The sequence below is a fragment of the Ursus americanus genome, chromosome 25 (genome assembly GCF_024610735.1).
Source record: "Ursus americanus isolate L20-20 chromosome 25, mUrsAme1.1.p, whole genome shotgun sequence".
NCBI classification, from domain to species: Eukaryota; Metazoa; Chordata; class Mammalia; order Carnivora; family Ursidae; genus Ursus; species Ursus americanus.
Genome location: NC_142151.1, coordinates 20,238,785 through 20,260,036, shown reverse-complemented (window position 1 = coordinate 20,260,036; position 21,252 = coordinate 20,238,785). Strand labels below are relative to the sequence as shown.

Genomic DNA, 21,252 nt, shown 5'->3' with positions numbered 1-21,252 from the left:
GGGAAAGTTTTGACTTTCTGAAAATGTCTTAGTTCATTCCTATGGTGTTGTGAGATAGATGTGTCAGAGGCACAATTTCAGGCTATTATATTCTCCCAGGACTTTGAAGAAAGTGATTCTACTGTGCTCTGATGCCCTTTATTTTAGACAGTTCTGCTCTCAGACTGACCTGTGTTCCCTGAAATTTCATTTTCTTTGGCTGACTGTAAGATTCTTTTTTTCTTGTATTTGGTATTGTGTAGTTTCAGTATTTTGTGTCTATGGGTAAAGTCTTTTTTTTTTTTTTTTGCCTTTCCTCTGCTTCTCCTCAGAGTTTATATCCCCTATCCTCTACTAAAACTATGATCATGCTATATTGGATCTTTCTTATATTCTTATATTTTTAAAAATCTTTTACATCTTCCTATTTCTCATCCATGCCATGTTCTGGGTAATTTCTTCACATTCTCTGCTCCCCAGTTTACTACTTCTCCCTGTAGGAGTCCATTATTCCATTTAACCTATCGTATTTCCTTGATTACATTTCCAAAAGTTATATTTAGCTGCTCTGCAATTACATCTTCTCTCATTGCTGTTAGTTTTTATGACCTCATATTTTTCTTTAAATATTTGCATACTTTAGAATTAAAATATGTAAATATTTTACCATTAAAATATCTCAACCCTTTTAGAGATCTGTAAAGTTGCTTTTGTTTGTTGTTTGTTTCTAACTCATGGTGGTTTGTGTGTTTAGCGATCTTGGTTTTAAGCTCCAATTTGTTTGAACTTGATATGTTAAAGTCTCATGGCCCTTAACTGGTAATGCTTTCCACCATGTTATTTGCATGTATTTTTGTAGAGAGACAAGGATTCTACCGACCTACTGACCTAGGACCACATTAGTGACCCTTTAAAATCTCACATTTAATGTGGAATGCTCAAATTCAGCTCTTCCACCTTGATGGAGTCCCAGATGAGTCCCCATATCACTGAAGTAATCTGCATTTGCCCTCAGGGCAACCCAGTTTAGGTATTTGCCCACATTGTCCTGTTCTTGGCCCTGACTGAAGCCACAATCCTACTTCCCAGTTCACTAATAACTTCTAAATTATAAGGCTAAATGAACATTACCAAAGAGCAGAGAGGACCAGGTAAGTCTTTGAAAACCAGATTATTATTTTTTTAAAGATTTTATTTATTCATTTGAGAGAGAGAGAGAGACAGCCAGCTAGAGAGGGAACACAAGCAGGGGGAGTGGGAGAGGAAGAAGCAGGCTCCCAGCGGAGGAGCCTGATGTGGGGCTCGATCCCAGGACCCTGGGATCACGCCCTGAGCCGAAGGCAGACGCTTAACGACTGAGCCACCCAAGCGCCCCTGAAAACCAGATTATTTTTAATGGTGCCTGTCAATGATGCAACCCTAACAATATCATACTTTCTGGAGGTAGTGTCTTCCTACACAAAATAGAGATTTAAGCGAGGTTAGCACTTAAATGATTCCAAGAAACAGTCACCAACATAAAGTAGATGATCAAAGAGGAAAGAAGTACTACATTTTCTAGATGTAAGAAACAACAGAAGAGTTGTGCCTCTTTTAAAATGAGACGTTTAGGGGCGCCTGAGTAGCGCAGTCGTTAAGCGCCTGCCTTCAGCTCAGGGCGTGATCCCGGCATTCTGGGATCGAGCCCCACATCAGGCTCCTCCACTGGGAGCCTGCTTCTTCCTCTCCCACTCCCCCTGCTTGTGTTCCCTCTCTTGCTGGCTGTCTCTCCCTCTGTCAAATAAATAAATAAAATCTTAAAAATAAAATAAAATAAAATAAAATGAGACGTTTATATTTCAAGACACCACCTTTAAATATTAGTAGAATGAACTAAGTACCATTTCTCTAACCCTCATAGACCTGTTGCCATTTTGAGGACTTCTGCTTCTGGCTATGATGTGGTAGTTTGTAATAAAACCATGCTTCTTCAAGAAGAAAAAGAAAAGTTGAATTAAAAAAAAAAAAAAGCTTTCAAGGCAAAACAGTTCAGAGGGACTAGGTTCCCAGAGAGAGCAAAAAGAAGATACCCCCAGAAGGGTGAGCCAAAGTCCTATGAACTGTTCTTCCCTTTACAGCATTATTTACTGACCATTAGCATGGAGCAAAAGGCTACGAATCTAGGCAGAAGGATGCAGCTATTAGGGAAGCAAGTCAGCAGAACTTTTAAGCAGTGTCACGAGGCTAATGACACGAAAATTGGAGTTTGGGACTGCCGCCATGGCAGCCAGAACGTGAAGGTTTAACAGCCCAGTGAGAAGGGGGTGGTTTTTCCCTGGAGCCATTTGGAAAATTCTTAAGCTGCTATAAAGGCAGAAGATTAAGAACATAAGCAGGAAGCTACTGAAAATCTCATTACAGTTTTCTACAGTGCTCAGAAGTGAAAACTTCGAGTCAGAACATTCCAAGAAGAAGAGGTCATAATAAATACCCCAGACTCTCAAGTGAGATTCTAGGAGGGGGCAATCTGGCAACGGAGTCTGAAGAAAACTATATTCCAGTTTTGAGTCAGCGCAGATTCTGATTAAATGAAGTATTCTTTATTTAAATCATTCACTTTCCTACCTGAAACTTTACTTAATTTTGATATCTAAACTCTTTATCTTCAGGTGCCATCTGCATTATCTGTTCCCATCTCTCTTTGTGCTTGCCAATTTTGCCACTCATCTAAAATCTTAAGTTCCTTAAGCTTTCTCTCAGTGTGCCAGATCTTGTATCTCTTTTCTTCTCTTTCATGATTTGAAAGTCTTTCCTCTCTTCCTCATCATAGCCTTTAACACATTATATGGTAATGGCCATTGATCTGTTTGCATTCCCCACTAGACTATAAGTGAGAATTCTGTGCAAGGAACAAGTGGGTCTGGCTTAATCACTACCATATTCCTGAAACTAGTACAGGGTCTGAGATACTGATTGCTTCAAGAATACCTGTTGAGTAAAGGAAGCTGGAGGGAAGAGAGAAGCTGATGCTTAGAAGTATATGGGGTGCACTGACACCAATGTGGAAAACTCCACGCAGTAGTTAGACTCCAGATCCCAGGTGGGAGACATCATATCAAATTTCATTTTGTAGTAGCCTGAGGGGAAGGAAAACCTCCTGACCACTGTGCCTGTGGGTCTTTCGGTGTTGATTTGTGGGCTTTTCCAAAGGGCTCTCAACGATCCTGAACTGTGTTTTCTCCAAATTTAAATACCTCTTCCTTTCAGTGTGCGTGTGTGTGTCCGTGTGTGTGTGTGTGTGTGTGTGTGTGTATGAGGGGGTGAGTGAAAAAATTATAAAACCTAGAGTAAATGAAGCCTTTCCTTGAACTCCTTGTAAATATTATACTCCCAAAAAATAGTTTTAACAAACACTGAAAATAAAACTGAAATTTGGGAAGTACATCATTAGCTTTTACATTATAAGATGATACTTCCAGAGATTATCCTCAACAGTGACACCGATTTCCTATCATCAAGTTCAAGACAGGATATCTAGCAGAGCAACCTTGAAAGAATCTATATCATCACATAAAGTGGAAATTTAAGGAGCTAATTGGTTATTGAGGCTTTTTTCTTTTTAGAACAGTCACAGCGAACACATCCGAGTATGCATCCTCAGAATCTTGTTTCACCACCTAAGATCGAGTTTATTCCATGACTGCACACTCAGTGAGTATGAGCTCTTCTCCCAACATATTACTAACCTGGTCGATTTGGCTTTCTTGAGTTTACATGGTTAGCTGCAGAAACAGCATAGGATGAAGTGAAGGATCTGCTTTTGGTGAGGGTCATCATCACTGGGTTATTCCAAGAATCGGGACTAACAGCACTATAAAGACAGAGCATAAAGAAAAATGAAGAAATTATTCATCAATTATTGGGACAGATCTTGCCAGAACACAATCACCATTTCCATAATCGGCTTGCCAATCTGAGTCATGGTCTAGGCTCAGTGACAGGACCACTTCACTTCCAAATGAAAGAATAAGTTATCTGAGCTCAGTTTCTGCTGCAGGGAGACAACAGTTACTCATCAAACATACTGGGGCGATAAGAGAGAAAAGAACTTTCCTATTTATCCAGTTAGTAGGCACCAGACACTTCTTACTGTACCGCTGTAATCATGTTCCTCATAGATCTTCTAAACCCTGACAAATGTATTGGTTAAGATGCAAGGTAACCTACAGTAGTTATAAGTGCCATGATACCCGTTTCATGCTCTTTGCTATTTATTATTCTTGGTGTACCTAAATTCAAAAATTGAGTGCTTATGAAATTATTCAAAGACAATATTCTTTGCAGTGTTTTCTTATGAAGGAAAGGTTAGCAATAGGCTTTTAGCCTACAGTTTCTTTATTGGTGTTACCCTGGAAAGAAAGGGATGATGAGCCAAATCCCCTTGTAAATATGCTAATGATGGACCTGCTGATGCTATTCACTGGGAGAAAGGTAATGGACAGTGAGTCTTTATCTAGGAAATGCTTTTATCAGGATATCCTTGGTTATTATCGTAAATAAATCTGGAATTAACGGATCAATGGAAGGTTGGGGAAGGGAATGTTACACACCCATGTAATTAATGGGATATAAAATTTTGAAGGTGTTCCGAACCAAAATTTTTCTGCATGCACTGCTCAAAACGTTATGTTTAATCTAAAACAGAATCTACTGAAATTTGAGAGAGAAAAGAATTCAGGAAGCTGTGTTGACAATCTTGGAATGCTCCACGGGACAAATGCTTGGTCTGCGTTTTGCTAACACCTGTGTGCTTTCAAACATTAATAAATTTGGTACTGGGTAATATCTATAAGTTGCATGAGTACAGTCTGACAATGTGACACTCTGCCAATTTCATACTGGCACTGTAAGCAGGATGTACCTGGTCTGTCTGTGTGGCTTGCTGTCAATAAACCTGAAATTGATGGAATTATGGAGTCATGAATGCTGAATATTTCTCATGTAAAATGTATAATCAATAGAATAATTTAAAGATGTTCCATAACCAACATGGCTTCCTCTGCTCAAGCAACATTATGCATGCGTTGCTTAGAATTCTGCATGTTAGGGGCACCTGGGTGGCTCAATCATTAAGCATCTGCCTTTGGCTCAGGTCATGATCTCGGGGTCCTGGGATGGAGCCGCACATCAGGCTCCCTGCTCAGCGGGGATCCTGCTTCTCCCTCTCCAACTCCCCCTACTTGTGTTCCTTCTCTCGCTCTGTCAAATAAGTAAATATAATCTTTAAAAAAAGAAAAAAGAATTCTCCATGTTAAATATAAACTAGAACATGTACTAATGTGGGATAAAAGGACTTTTTTAGGGTGCTGCGCCATTTCATCCCTTTTGAAGGGAGGAAGGCTGAGCATGTGCTTTGCTATTGCCCATACCCTCTGATTTTTAGTAAATTTAGTAAGGAATCAGTTCTATAATTTGTATTGAGTTCAATTTAACACTCTAACACTTATGTTACCTCATTTCTTCTCTTGTTTTCCTTTTCATATTTTTCAACTGTTGACTCAGGCATTTAAAAGCTTCATCTTTTCTCTAATTCTACTAACAGTTTACAAAATAAATCATAAAAAAGATATTTGAAATACAGAATGAACTCCAGCAATTACCAAATACAATGAAGAAAAACACACTAAATGATGTTTCATATCCTTCTTGAAATCTCATTCTAGGCATTTCAGAAATGCCTAGAATTTGGAAACAACGAAATCAAATAAAACTTGGAATCTGGAGAGATAACTACACTAACTGTTTCCTTACGGTGCTGTCCCTTTCAACTTCTTTTGCTGGATTGAATGACTTACAAGGTTTACTGTGAAAAAGTTTTCTGCAATATACATGTGGCCTAGGAGTTTTGATTTCTTAGTACATAATACAATGAGTAGGTTATTACTTTTCTATGTAGACTTTTAAAAGAAAAGACCTTACTATTAACTGCATTTTATTATATTTATATATTTATTAATATCACAAAAAGTTCTATTATGAAGGCTAGCCTGAAAAATGCCTATTCCTTTTTTTAATAAAAACATTTAAAATACGAGCACTGCATGAAAGAGTCAACTTAATTTTGAAAAGTTTTATAAACTACAATAATAGAGTACCTTTAATACATGGGAAATTAATGAATTTGAAGATAAATAAAATTCTAGCTATATATTCCTTCTTAACATAATATTAATTTATTAAACTACATATTAATAAACAATAACTCAATATCTTTATGTATATGTAGATATATGTATATGTATGTATATGTGCATTACAATTTACTGGCATTTTGAAATATATTGCTTTCTGTGATCCTTGCAACAATTTTCAGCTTTGTATCGACCCTCACGTCCTTGATTCCTGTTTAGAGCTCATCAATATACGTAATAATTTGGGTTTTGGAGAGGAAAGTAGCTTAGGGAAACTTTTACTTGGTCACCTCATTCTGAAAAAGGGAAAATTTTCTATCTGTCTGTTGTGGAAGATCTTAAGCCTCTTCCACAAAAGTGGATTTGATAATCTTAGTTCTACCCATAACAACTTCATCTTAGGTCTGAAAAGTCTTACCAGATCCTAAGATTTTTGTTGTGGTTGTTTGTTTTTAAACCAAGTTTAGAGCCTCCTTTCTGCCTACCATACAGAGGCAGGGGTCAACTCCAAGGCTGACATGGAATTACTAGAGTATGATTTATTTCAGACTTTTTGATTTATCTCAAGCCCCCCCCCCCTTTTTTTTTAGAAGTACCTACTGGTACTTCTGCTTCTGCCTAATTTACCTCCCCACTGTGCCACAGTCCCCTTCTCCTAAGGATTCCTTGTAGCGGGTACTGAGGCTCAGACAAGGACCCTGCTCCTCAGGGCACACATCTCCAAGTGGCAGGGCCAACGTCCTTCTGATCCTCAGTCCAGTGTCCTTTCCACCCAAGCTGTAGTTAAAACTACCCAGGAGTCAATCAGCCAGCTAAACACCAAAGGGCATGTAAGCTGAGGGCTGCTCCTAATTTTCACTTCCCACTCTTGTTCTTCTGATCACTGCAGTCCTCAAAGTCCTCAACAGAAAGACATATAGGGGGAAAGGAAGAAACAAAAGGGCTGGCAGGGGCAAAACAGTACAAGGGCTAAACGTCAAATCAGTTTTGAAACCAATAAATAGTGTTACCAATCGGTCTCCTAAGTGGAGGCTTTAACTTGGGTTTACATTCAGGGCCGGAGATGATCTATGGCTATCTTTCCACTGTTTTCCCCCATGACAAAGAAGGAGTCAACGAAAACCAGTTGTATTTAATGGTGGTACTATTGCCACTTATATGTGGTTTTCCTTCCAATTCTCTTCAGAATGAATTTCATTTCTTCGTATGGTGAAAATTTGTATCATTTTTTGATTTTATAATGAGGACATTAATAGGACAGTGAAATAAAGGAAAAGTAAAATTAGACAGGGGAAAAAAGTATACTCAGGCAAGACAGCTGTAAGTACTTCTTGGACAAAGAAAATGAGTGGGGTTGGATGCCCTTCCTTATCTATTTTGAAAATATTTGATTATGAGTATTTATGTCATCAAGCAGGATGACAGGATCCCTGGGAGTTAAGCTCATAAAAGTTCTTGAAACCCTCTTCGTGGTAATTTCAATTACAGTTCCTAATGTCATTTAACTAAGAAGAAAAAAAGTACGAGAAATGAAATTTGACCAGAAGTAACAAACAATTACAGAAAGAAAGGAGACATTTATGCACAAATGGATTTTTGGCAGAGTCATTGTATGTTAAGAAAATCACGAGCATTAACTATTCTACAACAGAAATCTTGGCAAAGTGTGTTGGCAAAATAGCCTCTCTAAAGATATACGCTGAGAACAAAATTCATCTTCTTAAGGAACAAATATTTAATGAAGATCCACCATCACTTATCAGTATTTGCTGCTGTAGACACTAAAAATGGTCAATATTTTCAGAGGGAAATATCACTAATGACCTGTAATTTCAACCTTCAGGAAATGTCCACGAAACAGATTAGGTAACCTTCTCCTTCGGTAGCATTTGAAGTTTTACAAAAGCCCAGGTAATAAGATGGAGTGGAATTAAACTGATATGTGAAAGAAAGCATCATTTGAGTTTGTTTCTGATTCTACAGGTTTATTAGACTATCCATATTAATATGGAAGAAACCAGTTACACATATTTTTAAATGACAGAGAAAGAAAAGTTAGTGGTCATTAAACTCATGATTTGAAAGGTTTCCATTTCTCTGCCAATCTCAAAATGGTGCTTTATTTATATTCAAGCCCAAAATCAGGAGAAAATTACTTCTAATATTGCCATCACGGAGTTCAACAAAGATATGGTTATTTTTCAGTCATTAGGTCATTAATAAAACTGATGCAAATGTTTCAAAAACCTGAAATCATATGGGAAATGTCCTCAAAATTACTGAATTCATATAAAGCATGCTATTTTTATTCTAACTAGAAAAGGACAAACACATGGTATTTTCTTCAAAATTCTCTCTAGATCTTCACACTATCTCTCCTTTAGCTTTGGTGATTCTGGCTTTTAAATCACTTTGTAAAATTGTAATTAATATGCTAAATAAAATTTGTTCTATTTTTAAATTGATATATAATTGACATATTAGTTTCAGGTGTACAATATAGTGATTTGGTATTTGTGTATATTATGAAATGATCACCAAAATAAGTCTAGTTAGCGTCCATCACCACACAGTTACCAAAAAAATTTTTTTGGTGATGAGGACTTTTAAGATTACTTTCAGCAACTTTCAAATGTGTGATATAGCATTATTGACTATAGTCAGCATGCTGTATGTTATATCCCCATGACAATTATTTAAAACTGGAAGTTTGTACCTTTTGACCCCCTTTACCCATTTGGCACGCCCCCCCCCCACCTCTGGAAGACATCAATTTGTGCTCTAAATAAACTTTAAATTATCAAATGTTTGGACATATCCAGATGCAGTTAGGATGACGATCTACTTTTTGATCTGATCTTTTGCCTTTCATATAATGCTAGGACAACTGGTCTGGTGGGCTGGGGGAAATCTAACAACAGTTTGATTGTCGGGTTGCATGTCTTTGATTTCAGAATCTCAATATCACTCTCGGTCTGGATAAAACCTAGCTTACCAGTACTCTGGGCTCACCTCATCCCATCCTGTCACACTGGTAGGCAGCACCTCAAGTCACTGTTCCCATTTATACCTAAGACCAAGCAATACCATTTAAGCCTAATTATCTGATGTTAATCTGTAGAGTGCTTTGCACTTAAACCACATACCTTCTTCATTTTCAAAGCTGGCCTCCAACCAAACATAACTGGTTGGGCCACATTTCCTCTGTAATTGGTTATTCCTTTTGGTAAGTAACTTCTCTAAGAGATGTGAAACCAACAGGGATATTGCCTAACCTCAATGAAGATGCCTCATGTAGTTTGATGCTTGCGCTCCGGTCCCTCCGTACTGGGGCAGGCTCCAAAGTGGGCAGGCCTGTGGCTGAGGTGGTGGTTGTCCAGGTTGATGAAACTCGTCTCAACAAACCAGGAGGCAAACTCCTTCTCAGGCGCTAGGAAGAAGGAGTGTTGATTTCATTACCGAGCATATTTTGGATCACTGACTTCTATATAACACAATGGGAGGAAATGGGTTTTTAATTGGAAGTGAATTTATTAAACAATAGTGGCTGAATATTACCTATCTGAAATTTGGGTGCTTAGGAATTCAATAAAAGAATGAATATTATAAAATTAACATTTGGGGATCTTCATTTAAATGATGATTGTAATATGGAATTATAGGAATGAGAGTCACTTAACTTTGGGAAAACTTTATAGTTACATTAGTTCAATGGGATATACACAGTTATACATATATTACATTAGTTACTATGAGCAAAAGTTTTTCCTCAAAAGTCATTTGTTTGGAGCTTGGATTAATTTTACCATCTTGCAAAACAGTCTCTACACCAAAGTGTTTATTAATTTAATTTCAATTTCTTTTTTTTTAAGATTTTATTTTTATTTATTAGACAGAGATAGAGACAGCCAGCGAGAGAGGGAACACAAGCAGGGGGAGTGGGAGAGGAAGAAGCAGGCTCATAGCGGAGCCTGATGTGGGGCTCGATCCCATAACGCCGGGATCACGCCCTGAGCTGAAGGCAGACGCTTAACCGCTGTGCCATCCAGGCACCCCTAATTTCAATTTCTTGATTTACAAAAGGCAGGAGCTGAGTATAAGAGTGTAACTCACAAATTGCACCACTTTTCTTGTGGTTAGCATGACTTAGACATCAGGCACAAGGGTAAGACCATCAGTACCAACTCTTCTTAACAGAAGAGTCTGCTGGTTGACCTGCAACCCTTTCATTGCTACTTCTTCTCCTGTGATATCCTAAACAGGGTATGTGGCATCAATGGCAGGGAGGCAAGATCCTGAGCTTACCATGATGAACACCAGCACTCTAAAGAGAGTCTTCCCTTTAAAAATTAAAGTGAAGGTATTCTTCTAATACAAGTACAGCAATACAGTTATAATAGGTAGAAGCTCGACCCATTTTATCTGTGGCTAGTTACTCCTAGTAGACCACATATGTAGACATTATTTACAAAGATGCACTCTGGTCTCCTGAGGATAACAAAAGCTTCTGAGAGTATATGGCACCTTGAGATTCAAGAATAGCTGATACTAGTTTCCCATATTTCTTAAAGATCTGAATATGCATCTTTGAAGGTAATTCAATAAGCATGGTAAATACCAGGACGGATGCCTGAAAGTCTCACTAACTTCATGCCTATTTTGAGACTGAAAGGAATCAGTTAATCCCCCTCCCTTCTTTTACTGCCACATCATGCTTAGCCATACCTTTCTCAGAGAAGTAGATGTTCAAAAAAATTATGTGAATACCCAACTGACAAAATTGTGCGAAACACACATTCCTGAGTCAAGAGACTCACGTCATGTAATTCATGGGTTTTACTGACTGACCACTAGCTCCAGAGACAGATGCTTGTTTACGAAACACGTAACTATGCAGGATGTGCCGGGCGGGCTTAAATTCTGATTTTTTTTTTTTCAGTCTTTAAAATAACCCATTTTCAACTAATGCAAGGTCTAAGCTGTGTGCAGGATCCCATTTCCTACAGCCTCCATTTGTAAAACTCATATTTTACACATAAAAAGAAGGAATTTACAAATCACTAAGGTCATCTTTTACTTTAAGTCATACAAAACCAAGTAAAACTGTTTGAGTTCAAAACTTCTTGGATTTGGGAAAGCCAGGAGGGCCCTGTGCACGATATCACACACAGAAATCATGAGCAGAGCAACTCTGGGTTTCAGAGGCCAAGGGATTTTAAACAGAACCCACACTAGAATGGGAGCAGGGACTTTTGCCTGGCCCCCCGCCCCTCACTGCTACACCCCTCTCCCACACAACAGAGCCTGGCATAGAGAAGTAAAAACTTCTTCAAAGTCTGAATAAAGAAAAGGTAAAACTTTCATTTACAGAAAGCTATGAGGTTATCAGGACGCAAGTCTTTACGTTTAAATTTTTATTACTTTGATTACCATGATCAGCCCATCTTCACTGAGTCACTGACGTGAATCTGCGTCTGGGTTTGGGGGTGACAAGGAACAGATCTAAAAGGCAAAAGAAAAGTTGACCCTGTCCAGGGATAGGTCATTAATACCTACCTTGGGAATAGCCAGCTTGTCTTTTTCAGAGCCTTCCTCGGAATCAGAACAGGTGTAATTTTCACTGAAGGAAACAACAGGATTCATGCGGGGCTTGTGAATAGCCTGGAAGGTGAGCTGGGTGCTGAGCAGGTTGCTTACTGCCCTCAAGGATGTGCACACGTTGGGGGGCAGCGAAGGGTCTGCCAGGAGGTCGGTAATGAGGCCGTGAGCCTCCCCCATCACGGCAATATCCACGGTAATACTGGTTCCTGAGGACTGAGACACCAAACAGAGGAACTCTAGTGAGAAAAGGCCTGAGGCTGAGACACACACACTAAAATGGGGCTTTTTCCAAAAAAAAGGGCTGACTGACTCTTTCAGGTTGCAGGAAAGGAACATTCAAATCACATTTCTATTTCAACTTTTGCCAAAATTTGCCATGGTTTTTGCCATTTTTGTGTTCATGGCATGTTTTTTAATGTTAGAACTCGGGGAGGGGTGGGACGTATTTGAAGAAATTAAAAAGATAAATGCTAGCTTGTAAAAGGCAAGACGTTGGGGTGCCTGGGTGGTTCAGTCAGTTAAGCCCCCGACTCTTGGTTTCAGCTCAGGTTGTGAACTCAAGGTCCTGGGATCCAGCCCTGCATTTGGCTCTGTGCTCAGGAGGGAGTCTGCCTGAGATTCTCTCTGCCTTTCCCTCTGCCCTGCCCCTGGCTCGTGCTCTCTCTCCCCCTCTCTCTTTCTAAAATAAACAAATCTTAAAAATAAAAAAAAAAGTCAAGAGGTTTCAAAGACTTGGAAAAAACTTCCTATCAGCCACTCCTTATGAAGAGCTCAACATTTTAATGCATATTATTTAGAAATTTTATTCTAAAAGTAACCATATGCTGTACACTTCCTATTTTAGTAATATTTGAATGTGACAGTTGAGCCTGGTATATGGTAGTTATTTATTTTTTTTTTTGAGATTTTATTTACTCACCTGAGAGAGAGAGAGAAAGAGAGCACACACAAGGTGGGAGGAGCTGAGAGAGAGGGAGAAGCAGACTCCCCGCTGAGCAGGGAGTCCAAATGTGGGGTTCGATCCCAGGACCCTGTGATCATGACCTGAGCCGAAGGAGATGCTTAACCTACTGAGCCATCCAGGTGCCCCTATGGTAGTTACTTAATGAATATTAGAGATAGGCCCAAAAGCCTTTGGCTTTTGATCAGACTCCCATGTTATCCCTCTTCCCGGGGTTGGTAAGAATAGCAGTTTTAGTTCTGGCATTCTGTGGTTCATCTGCCATATTTTCCAAACTGCCAATCAGACTGAGAGTCATTACTGTCTATTTGCTGAAGACCGGAAAAGCACAAAAAACAGAGGACAGGATTGCTCCCCACCCTGCTGCTCAGGCCAGAGTGCCGGCAGGAAGGCACGACAGCAAGGGAGAGTATGGGTTGAGTCAAGTCCAAGAGGGTAGATGAAGGTTCAAGACAGCATACAGAAGACCATCAATGCTGGAACGTTGCCACAGTATGAGGCACAAGGAATCCACATAACTCCATAATGCGGTTAGCGATCAGAGTGCAAATTCTGGAACTGGGCTACTTATGTCTAAATCCTGACTCCTAACCACTTCCAACATTTGATGTTGACCACTTTCTAGCCGCATGATCTCTGGCAAGTCACTAAGATGCGGTGCTGTGATTTCTCCACCTATAAAATGAATACAGTGATAGCACCAGTTTCAGGTAATTCTAAGAATCTAATGGGGTAATACAGGTAAAGCACTCAATACTGTGCTGGCAACTCTAAGTGCTCAATACTGATAATGGTATAAATAATAATTTTAATTCTGGAGTTTTCCAATAAAAGTCTGTTAGAAGTTTGGCTATGTATTTGGAAGAAAAGTTTAGTCATTCTTTCACAACAGACTTAAAAATAAACTCCAGAGAGATGAAAACTTTAAACATATAAGATTATAAGCTTATTAAAAGAAAATAGCAGGGATTAAGTTATAATGTCAGAATGTTAAAAAATAATATGAATTCGTAAACTGCCAATGAAGTATATGACAGATCCGACTAAAGACATAGCTTCTATGTGAGAAAATATACCATAAGCGAAGGAAAAAAAACAGTGAGAAAATATTTGCCGCACAGAGAAGACAAAACATATCCAAAAGAAGAGTTGCTAAAAAAAAAAATCAACGTAAGAAATTTGGATAGAAGATGTGACTAGACAACCCAAACAAAATGTACATAATCAAATGTATAAAAAGCTACTTGTCTGTCCAATATTTAAAATGCAAATTAATATAATGAAAAATTTACTCATCAAAGTGGCAAAATAATAAAGGATTGATAGCACCAAGTGTTAGTAATAGTTTGGGTAAGTGAGCAGTGAGTCAAAGTAACCCAGTGTTTGTGGAAGGGCATTTTGCTGAGTCTGTCAATTTGTCACTTAAACATATATAGTCTATGACCCAGGAAAACAATGTTGACAGACATTTAAAGAAAAACTTGCAAATATGTAAAAATATGAGGACGAAGACATAAAGAGTAATAGCACCCTGACAACAGCCAGAGAATGCAGCCATAAATGAGCATTGATAGAGAAAATGATACAAAGAAAGTTGTAGTAGAACTATATTATAAAGTGGGATAAAGTTTTTTAAAAGATTTGGGTACATCTATAAATGATTACTTGAAAAAACACATACTGTTCACTAGTGGGGAAAAATGTGTCATCAAAACAGTGACTATGTATTATTTTTTATAATCAGAAAAATATAAAAATTATGAACATGCCCCCAATACCCAAAGATATATAGTCTTAGACCAACTATAAGTAATGAATAAACTTATGATATAGAACAGGTATGTCTTTTACCATGGAATAATGATAGGAACCATGTAATCACAGTGGCAGCTGACATTTGCTCAGCACAAGTCTACAAAGTACTTCATTGACTAACTTCATTTTTATTTGTAAAAGATAACCTGCCAGAATCCTAATCAGATAGCTGGAACAAGGAAACATCAGACTGCAAACAAATACTCTGGTTCTAGAGCTAATGCTAAGCCAGTACACCAAAATACATGATGAACTTTTTTATCTACGTTCCTAAATATATCTGTAATCATTTAATGCTTTATGTATTCACTGTGCCATGCTCTTCTCTGTTTGGATGCCTAAATACCTATTATGGACCAACATAAAAATCCAAGTGCAATGTCAATAGTTTTAGGATACACAATCATGCATACTTCACCCATGTACCTACATTGTCAACTTCAAAAACGTTCATGAGAAATGCCACTAAACTAAGTTAACATTCCCTTTTGGAAACACGTATCTTCAAGTGCACCCCCAACTATGACACTTCTAAAAAACTCACTCAGCGTGACCTTCTGAAAGAGTAATATTTATTCCTATCCATGTTTTTTCTAATAAACTTAAAATAACAAGTCACTGTACTGTTTCCCTTAAAAAATGAAAATTTAAGTCAAACTGTTTTTAGGACGTAACATTTTCAGACTTTCTGACAGTGAAATCAACAGTTTATGTTCCAATAATTAACAATTAAAGAGTTTTTCTCTCAAAATGTTCTCATATACAAAATTCACAAACCTGAAGAAAAAGTAGAGCATGTCACTGATAATCTGAATTGTAATTTTTAATGAATTATTAGTGAGAGAACAAGTCTTTTTTATAATACTCTAATTTTATGACTTCTTAATAACATTTTCTTTAAGTACTAGATGCATTTCTGATATACCCAAAAAAACAAATATTAAAAAATTTTAAAGTAACTTTAAAATGCAAACAGAACTGAAAACTCATTCTCCTAGGCCATTGTTAGTGTTATGTAAGAATTTAGAAAAGAAGCACATTTTGTATTTTAATGCTATTTCTACCATAGCTTTGTTCAAAGCAAAGGTCCTCAAGCAAAAACAAAGCAATATTCATGCCAGTAAGAAGTAAATGATCCATACTGGAATTGGCTAAGAAACCAAAGTGGACATTTTTACTATTGTTTAACAAAGTATACTTAACATGGGAATGAACTCAGGTCTTTGCTACACTGGTTTTCTGATTCAAGAATAGAACTGTAAGAGAGTCAAAAGTTGTATCACACATAGAAGTTATCACCACTTTTTGGCTCAAATAACTAAAGGCTTCAATGAGGCATAAAATCTAAAACCAACAATCAGATTTGCTTGCCACAAAATTGCCAAGACTAAGCACACATGACAGATGGGCCCCTACTTCAATAAGCAGCGGGCAAGTTATAAAGACATGGGAGAGTCCAAGGAGTAACTATTAAGGAATTTTAGGGGAGAAGAGCTTTGGTTGATGGTAGAGTTTTTTCATCATATGATACAAAATACAAAAAAGAGTGACTCACACAGAGGGTACTGCCAAACTCTATCCAACTTTAAAAAAAAAAGAACTAAATTTCTAGGTATATCAATAAATACTCAGAAATATTCCATTTAACCAGTGATATCTTAGTGATAATAAATAGTAAAGGTTAAGTTTATATGAAACTACTTTGAAGGAAAGTCTTAAGCTAACAGCCTGAAATCACCTTTGAGTGTAGTAATGAACTAAAAGTATGAAACCACAGTTGAGTCTTTTTATGGTAGAGAGAGAACAAATCTTTTCCTTTTTTTTTTTTTTAAGGGACCAAGCAATATAAGACATTCTACTTTGCAGGCTCTCCTTATAATAGAAATATTTATATTTAGCATTTAAGAAGATGCAAGTATAATTCCCTGGACATTATTTAAATGACAACCAAATTTGGATTGCTACCTTTAAATAGAAAATCTGGAATTTAAGTCTGATAAACAGTCTAGGAAAGTATGGTTTCATATGTTAGACCAAAAATAACTGATTCTCTTGGTAAATCCCACTTTTCAAAGCACCCAGTTTTTAAGATATTTTCCCTTCTCCCTATTATTTCTGTCCAGTCTACTTTACCGTCTCCAGCATGTGAAGCATAGATATCTTGCTATATAATAAGATCTAGTTGCTTCCAAGTTACTTATTGTAAAACAAAGACCTGGAAAATCTGGAGTTTTACATAAGAAGTTAAAAAAACAATAACAAATACACTTATAAATACCACTAAACATAACTCCTAGAATAAACATGTATTAATCAATTTAATTATAGGAAATTTGTTTTCACTCTTACTACTGCTATGTTAAAACTCTGAAATGACACTATTAGTATGATAAAAGGGAAAGCTTTGAATATGTGTAGCGGTTGGAAAGGATGTGCCCTTTGTGAAGGGCACCCAAGTTTCTAAATTACCCTAGGAGGCAAATTTTGAAAAATTCCAACAAATAAATTCGTGTAATCAAATTACTAACAGCACGTATGTAACATAAAATTATATATCTTTAAGAAGCATACCAGATTATTTACTGCAGCACTGTGTTTTGGCTTCTGTCAAAATATTATTCAGAAATGGGGGTTTCTAAAAGGAATAACCGTTAAACGGTTTTAGGAAATAACTACAGGAAGAAGGTGAATGAAAACAAAGAAGCCAACAAACACCATTTCATTTAAAGAACGAGAAGATGCCCAAGGGAACAATCAGAAAGGGACTGGGAAAATTGAGGTCAACAACAATTTGCTGTTCAAAATGATCAGGGAGGCTATCCGGTGTAGAAAGTGGCGTGAAGGCAACGCATCTAATTCCTGATGAATTCTGTTGGAGGCAGCACCAACATAGTCAAGTTGCACCTTTTCTTCCCACATATTTTGAAGCAAAGATTAAACGGACAACTTAATCAAACAGATTACATACACCCCTGCTTAGAAGTGGAATATAGGTGATAACTATCAAGTCTTCTGACTCAGTGAATTAGTGAATCATCTGATGAGTCATTTGCTTTGGAGATTAATTTATTCTAACTGGGAAAAAAAAAAGAATTAGAAGCAGTGTAGAAGCCTCTCTTCATAATTCTACATGAAACCCAAAGATAGATTACAAATGCCAAAGAACCAGAATCAAGACAATTCCCTACATTCCCTCAACCTAGTTGAGAAGCTGTATGCCTTGAACCAGACTGCCATTTTGTTTAATATTTTAACTTAGGATGGTTTCCCAAACTAACCGCAGGTTTACTCTAGGCAATATTGTATCCATTGGGGGTACACAGGCTCCCCCCTTGCACAATCAGAGAACTGGGTTAGATCTTCCTAAGATCCTGTCCAATTCTATAAATCAAAAGCATGTTGCATATACACATACCACACACATCAAAAAAGGAAGAAAGAAATGATTTTAAAACATTTCCTGGCATCAGTAAGCATTTTAAATTTTTTAAGACGATTTAAAAAGTATCATGTAGACAGAAAATTCTTTGTTTCACATTGCTACTCTTACCCAAGCTCTACCTTATAACTTATTTTTTTAAAAGATTTTATTTATTCATTTGACAGAGATAGCGAGAGAGGGAACACAAGCAAGGGGAGTGTGAGTGGAAGAAGCAGGCTCCTTGCCAAGCAGCCCGATGAGGAGCTTGATTCCAGGACCCTGGAAGTGGAAGGCAGACGCTTAACGGCTGAGCCAACCAGGCGCCCCTCTACCTTACAACTTATGATTGAGTCACTGATGCTCTCTTCTGTCTACGTTAAAATGCCTAGCGTACACAGAGTGCTCAGGGGGAAGAGGCTATTCCCTGGAACTTCCACACCCTTCTTCTCCCAAGAGTTGAGCTGTACGTTTGCCAAGTGTCAGTTTCTTTGGTCCCACATCTGTTCAGACCAGTTGTATTTTGTCACTGTAAAGTACCTATGCTAATAAAATATCCATAAGTCAGTGATAACACAGGTAAAAAACAGAAAAGTTGCTTTAAAAACAAAGTTGAACAGCTTTAAAGACTTCATAAATACATTTCATCAAAGTGAGGCCCTAATATCGATTTCTGTTACATTAAGTAGGGGGGGGTACAATTGTAAACATCCAAAAAGAAAATGATAACCTGTTTGAAAGACTTGAACTCAGAATGCTTTCAAGTCCCTAAGTCCCTTCCACCATGAAATAAATTGAAACTGGCCATTGTGTATAGTGAAGCACCGTGTGGCGCATGGAAGAAAGAGAACTTTCCACTCCAGTTGATACAGTGGACACGTGATCAAAGAGAAACATTCTTGGCTCTTCATCAAAAAGATCTGTGAAAGCCTGCATATTTCTGCGTAGTAAATTAAAATATATTACGAGAGGTACAGAACATATAGGTCAAAGTTGTATAACTCTCCGCTTTAAAACTTTTAAAATGAACAGACCAACCACAGTCCTGATCCTGTTAAGAGAGCTCCACGCCATTTCAAACCCAACCCCTTTCACCTGAAAGCCCTCCAGTGAAAGGAACTATTTGTAACAAATAGTTACATCACAGCTATTCATTACCATCCCTGAAACAAGGAGGAGAAAGTAAAATGTGGTTTGTGAATTAGCACATGGGGTACAAAAAGGAACAAGTGCCTTTTTATGTCATGTCTATAATATGGAAGTTTGTACATGTGAGACGTTGGAAAGTAACGTTATAAAGACCTCGGATAAAAGAGAGGAAGTTGTACTCATTCATCAATACCGAATTTTTATTTTATGAATTAGAACATGAGGCCTTCAAGAGCAGAGGATCTAGAGTCCGTCTGCCAGTATCCAAATTTCAGATCTGCTGAGATTTGCAAAAAATTCATGTATCGCCCTTGCTCACCTTCTCGTCTCTGAGCAGGGGATAATAATAATATCGACTGTATAGTATTGTTGATGATTAAATGAAATCATGCACAAAAAGACCTCAGCAGAGGTGGATGGCCCACAGGGCATGTTTGATAAATATTATATATCACCGCCATAATTACTGCACTGAAAAAATTGTGGTAATGGCTGCACACTGCACGTATGTTTGTCTTCAACATAAACTGGACCAGTCGTTTGTTCGTAAATGAAGGCAGCATGAGGACAGAATTTCTTCATCAATAAAACCAAAATCACCAAAACAAAAACCTGAATACTTTCACTTCTTATTCTAGGTAAATCTAAAGATCGTACTCCCTACTCCCATATACTCGTAAGAGTTCTGAGACTAATTTTAGGCTCTCACAAAGTAATTGTACAAAAGTCCTGGTTTTAGTTAATATGGTTGATTGCACTGGTATAATTTATAACACGGTATGTGAAAGGAATTCTAAAAGCAGGCATCTTAGCATTGTCGGAAGGGTTTTTTTTTTTCTTTCTTTCTTTCTATTTAGTCATCCTGGGAGGCACCCTGGGAGGCAAACATAGCATGGGAAGAACATTCTCAGGGTGAAGAGGGAGTTGGGATGAGAGAGGAGTAAACAGTGTAAGGGATGACACATAAAAGGGAAGAGTCACTGGGACTGGTCTTACCCAACTTTGGTCCTCAATGCTGGGAAAAGATGCCGGCTGGGTTTTGGGGGTGGTCTCCTACATCTCTACAGCACCCTTTGCCACCCCGATGCTCCCCATGTTTCTCTGGGAGGCTGGCTGTGGTACCAGGGAGTAGCATCTTCGTCTCTAATGTACTAAATTCACTTCGAAGGTGAGCTGGATTGATAAATGGTCCTTGGTGTATTCCTGGTTCTGACCTCAGAGCCAGCAAAATTGCATATGTGTTTATACTTTCATAGGACCCATTTATAATTTTAGACTTGAAGTTGGTTGGGAAATTTTTTAAAAATGAAATCATGTGAAAATTTTGCAGTAACTCATTGTAGGCTGAACTTTGGCTAAATGCCATCCTAAGGAAGCAGATGTTTGCTTATTTTAATTTTCTGGCAGGGAATATGAGTTTACATTTGGATTTTCTCCTTAAGATAATATATACGTACAGGAGGAGGAAAACATATAGGGCCCTTCATCAAACTGCTTTCCAACCTCTCTGTGGGCCGGCCTCATGTGAGAGGTGAGGCACAGCAAAATTCAGCAGTTATCAGAACGCTTAACTTCTCTTTTGATGTTCAAAGAGCATTTCATGTTACCAAACGGGATATAGTATGCGGCCTTGTGTCCTTACAGATTTCCCTATAATCTATCTGTAATTAAGCCAAAAATTGTTAAAGCAGTCCCTCTGTTTCCTAAGTATCTTCCAGACACTAGCAAATTCGCTCAACAGCCTCAAAAATTACAATTAACACACAATACTGTTTTTGTATTTAGGAAAGAAAGCATCCTTATTAAATCAATTACTCTGGTAAGCACCCATATTGCTAAGATAACCTTAGCTGCCTTTGACTGCTGGGCTGGTTCTGTGTCTTCTAATTAGAAAAAGATGAGGTGGCTGGTGAAAGTACGAGGAATTCAGGTAAGGAGCTGCTCCCGTGACTGCTCGCGCGCATGAAGCCGGGAAGGCTTGCAGAGTATAAACTGCTGTATAAATAAAAAGCATTATTATTTCTGTTAATGGACAAAACTGGATTTTCTGACTGAGCGTGGGTTTAGGAATATAGAAAAATTAAGAATCTCTGAAATGAGTATGAACTCATAAAAGCTGATGAATTTTGATGGACCTTGATTTGTTAGATTTTGAGAAT

At 37.8% G+C, this 21,252-nt stretch overlaps 1 protein-coding gene across 2 annotated transcripts in view; it reads right to left on the bottom strand.

The window, feature by feature from the left end:
* The window catches only part of PDE3A (phosphodiesterase 3A), a 312,963-nt gene that overhangs the window by 50,400 nt on the left and 241,311 nt on the right, over window positions 1–21,252 (bottom strand). For both annotated transcript variants that reach the window (XM_045781385.2, XM_045781386.2), the window contains exons 3-5: window positions 11,706–11,963; window positions 9,425–9,579; window positions 3,705–3,829 (exon numbers count right to left, since the gene is read on the bottom strand). In XM_045781385.2, coding sequence (XP_045637341.2) covers window positions 3,705–3,829; window positions 9,425–9,579; window positions 11,706–11,963 — 538 coding nt within the window. The remainder of the gene's footprint in view (window positions 1–3,704; window positions 3,830–9,424; window positions 9,580–11,705; window positions 11,964–21,252) is intronic.